Here is a 2,498-nt window from a genome sequence, read left to right on the forward strand (position 1 = left end):
GTGGTTCACTATTGGCCATGGCGTTCGTCAAGGATGCATTCTGTCACCGTACCTTTTCAACATATATGCAGAATGCATCATGAGGAGAGTATTTGTTGGTGTTATAGGTCAGGTGTCAATCGGAGGACGAAAGATAAACAACCTCAGATATGCTGACGACACCACCCTTATTGCAAAGTCATCAGATGCGCTTTAGGACCTCATAGACAGAGTAAAAACAAGCAGTGAGGAATTTGGGCTGCATCTCAATGTCAAGAAAACAAAGACAATGATCTGTGGAGGAGATACAAATCAGCAAGTGAAAGTGAATGGAGAACTTGTGGAACAAGTTGCCACTTTCAACTTTCTGGGATCAATTATAGACAATGCAGGGGGCAGTTCACAGGAAATCAGAAGACGCCTAGTCATGGTAAGATCATCCGCAATTGCTTTGACAGATATATGGAAAGACAGAGGCATTTCTAAAGCTACCAAGATTCATATTATGGATGCTCTGGTTTTCCCGATTGCCTTGTATGGCTGTGAAACGTGGGCGGTTGGAATGACAGATAAGAAAAAGATCTTGGCGCTTGAAATGTGGTGCTGGCGGAAGATGCTGAGAATGTCGTGGAAAGAACATAAGACCAATGAATTTGTAAGAAACCAATTTGGAGAGCATGCTTCATATGCCAAAAAATAGATTCTAAGAGATGGTGACAACATTGAGAAGATAATTATGCAAGGTCGCGTAGAAGGCAATCGTAGAAGAGGTAGACAGAAGCTTAGATGGACTGATGGAGTAAAACAATTAACATGCCTTTTTCGTCGCAGCCCACCGTCTGGCTGCTGGAATACCATCATCAACAGCGTCACAAAGGGTCAGTCATGACCCATATGACCACTTTTTGAGTTTACGCCTCAGGCGCCATTTGCAATCTTAAATGAACAGGATTTAAAGAAAAGAATATTGAACATGATGATCTGCATTGACTTAAAATTGGTCAGAATTGCCTTTAAGTTTTCTCAACATTAAAGGAAACATGTTCCATGTTTAGATTGCGTGTATTTTCCCTCGATAACAACAACAACAAAAACACCCCAGCATTAAATGTTACCATTGCTAAAATAAAGTGCTCATTTTGTGTCAACCATGATGAATGCCACCATCTACTGACAATTGTTTGAATATCCATGTATCAGCATACATTTTTCTTGAGTAGCTGATGAAAATTATCAACAATAATTGTGATGATTTGACACAACCATTATAGACATGCAACTTCCTTGCATGTTTAGAAATCATGCCGTACTTTTTTTGCAAATTCCACTACTTTCAATGCCAGGTGACTAACAAGCCATAATTTGCTCCAAAATATTTTCTCATTAAAGCGAAAATAAAAAATATTAATGTGAAGGATGGAACTTTTGTTCACATCAAATAAAAGTTGTTCACCTTAAATGTGTTAAAAATATATACAAGCCTTTTCATCAAAATAATTAGGGAGCAGCGTGGCACACTTAAGGTCTTTGCCTTTGGTTCGAGGTTCATATCTCCGCAGGACCTAAAAATCCAACCCCCAGTCCCCACAGCTTATCTGGAAACGTCGGTGCAGATGATGCATGATAAAATACCTCGTTACAGTAAGATCTGATCAGGATAATACGCCCAATCGTTGACTACACTTGCCTGTCCTGTAATAATATCCCGAACTATATATATGGCGAACATCCTTTACCAGGTAAGTTGTGACTGGCCGAAGTTTCGTCAGCAAAAAGTCAACCATTAAATATATCGACGAACTTGATCATTAAATTTGTGAATATTCTCAGTCATCCAGGTAGATAAACATAATAAAATGAATATTAAATCTGTTCATCTGGACTTACTATTTTTGATAGCGAGAGTATCGCGTCTCATCCAAGACGATTACGTTCTTTCATCGTGCAGAAAAAATCCCATCTACCGAGGAGGCTAAGTTGGAAGAACGTAATCACCTCAAATCTGCGTTAGGTACTTGTGGGTACCAGAACTGGACATTTGAGAAAGCTCTCAAACCTCGCGAGAAATCAAAATCCATCTCGTCTGATTCCTCTGCCACAAGGAGCACTTTAGCTCGTCCAAGGAACATTACTATCCCATACATTGCTGGGGTTTCGGAGAAGCTTAAGCGAATATTCGGGAAACACAACATCCCCGTCTCCTTGAAACCGGGCAATACTTTGAGACAGAAACTAGTGCATCCCAAGGACAACCCCCCCGCAATAAACAAAGTAATATTGTTTATGCCCTCCAGTGCAAAGACTGTGAGGACTCATATATAGGGGAGACTAAACAACCCTTGCACAAGCGTATGTATCAGCACCGTAGACCCAGTTCTACAGGTTTGAACGATTCTGCAGTTTACACGCACCTCAAATTTGCCAATCATTCATTTGAGGACAAGGATGTGCTAGTGCTCGACAGAGAACATAAGTGGTTTGAAAGAGGGGTTAAGGAGGCAATACATGTCCGACGGGAG

The 2,498-nt window shown here is 40.6% G+C and overlaps 1 protein-coding gene across 1 annotated transcript; it reads left to right on the forward strand.

The window, feature by feature from the left end:
• Window positions 1–268: 268 nt before the first annotated feature.
• On the forward strand, window positions 269–679 carry LOC140160478 (uncharacterized). Its single transcript, XM_072183714.1, has one exon. It carries the CDS (start codon window positions 269–271, stop codon window positions 677–679), a length of 411 nt encoding a protein of 136 aa, XP_072039815.1.
• Window positions 680–2,498: the final 1,819 nt, after the last annotated feature.

Source organism: Amphiura filiformis, chromosome 9 (assembly GCF_039555335.1).
Source record: "Amphiura filiformis chromosome 9, Afil_fr2py, whole genome shotgun sequence".
Taxonomy (NCBI): Eukaryota; Metazoa; Echinodermata; class Ophiuroidea; order Amphilepidida; family Amphiuridae; genus Amphiura; species Amphiura filiformis.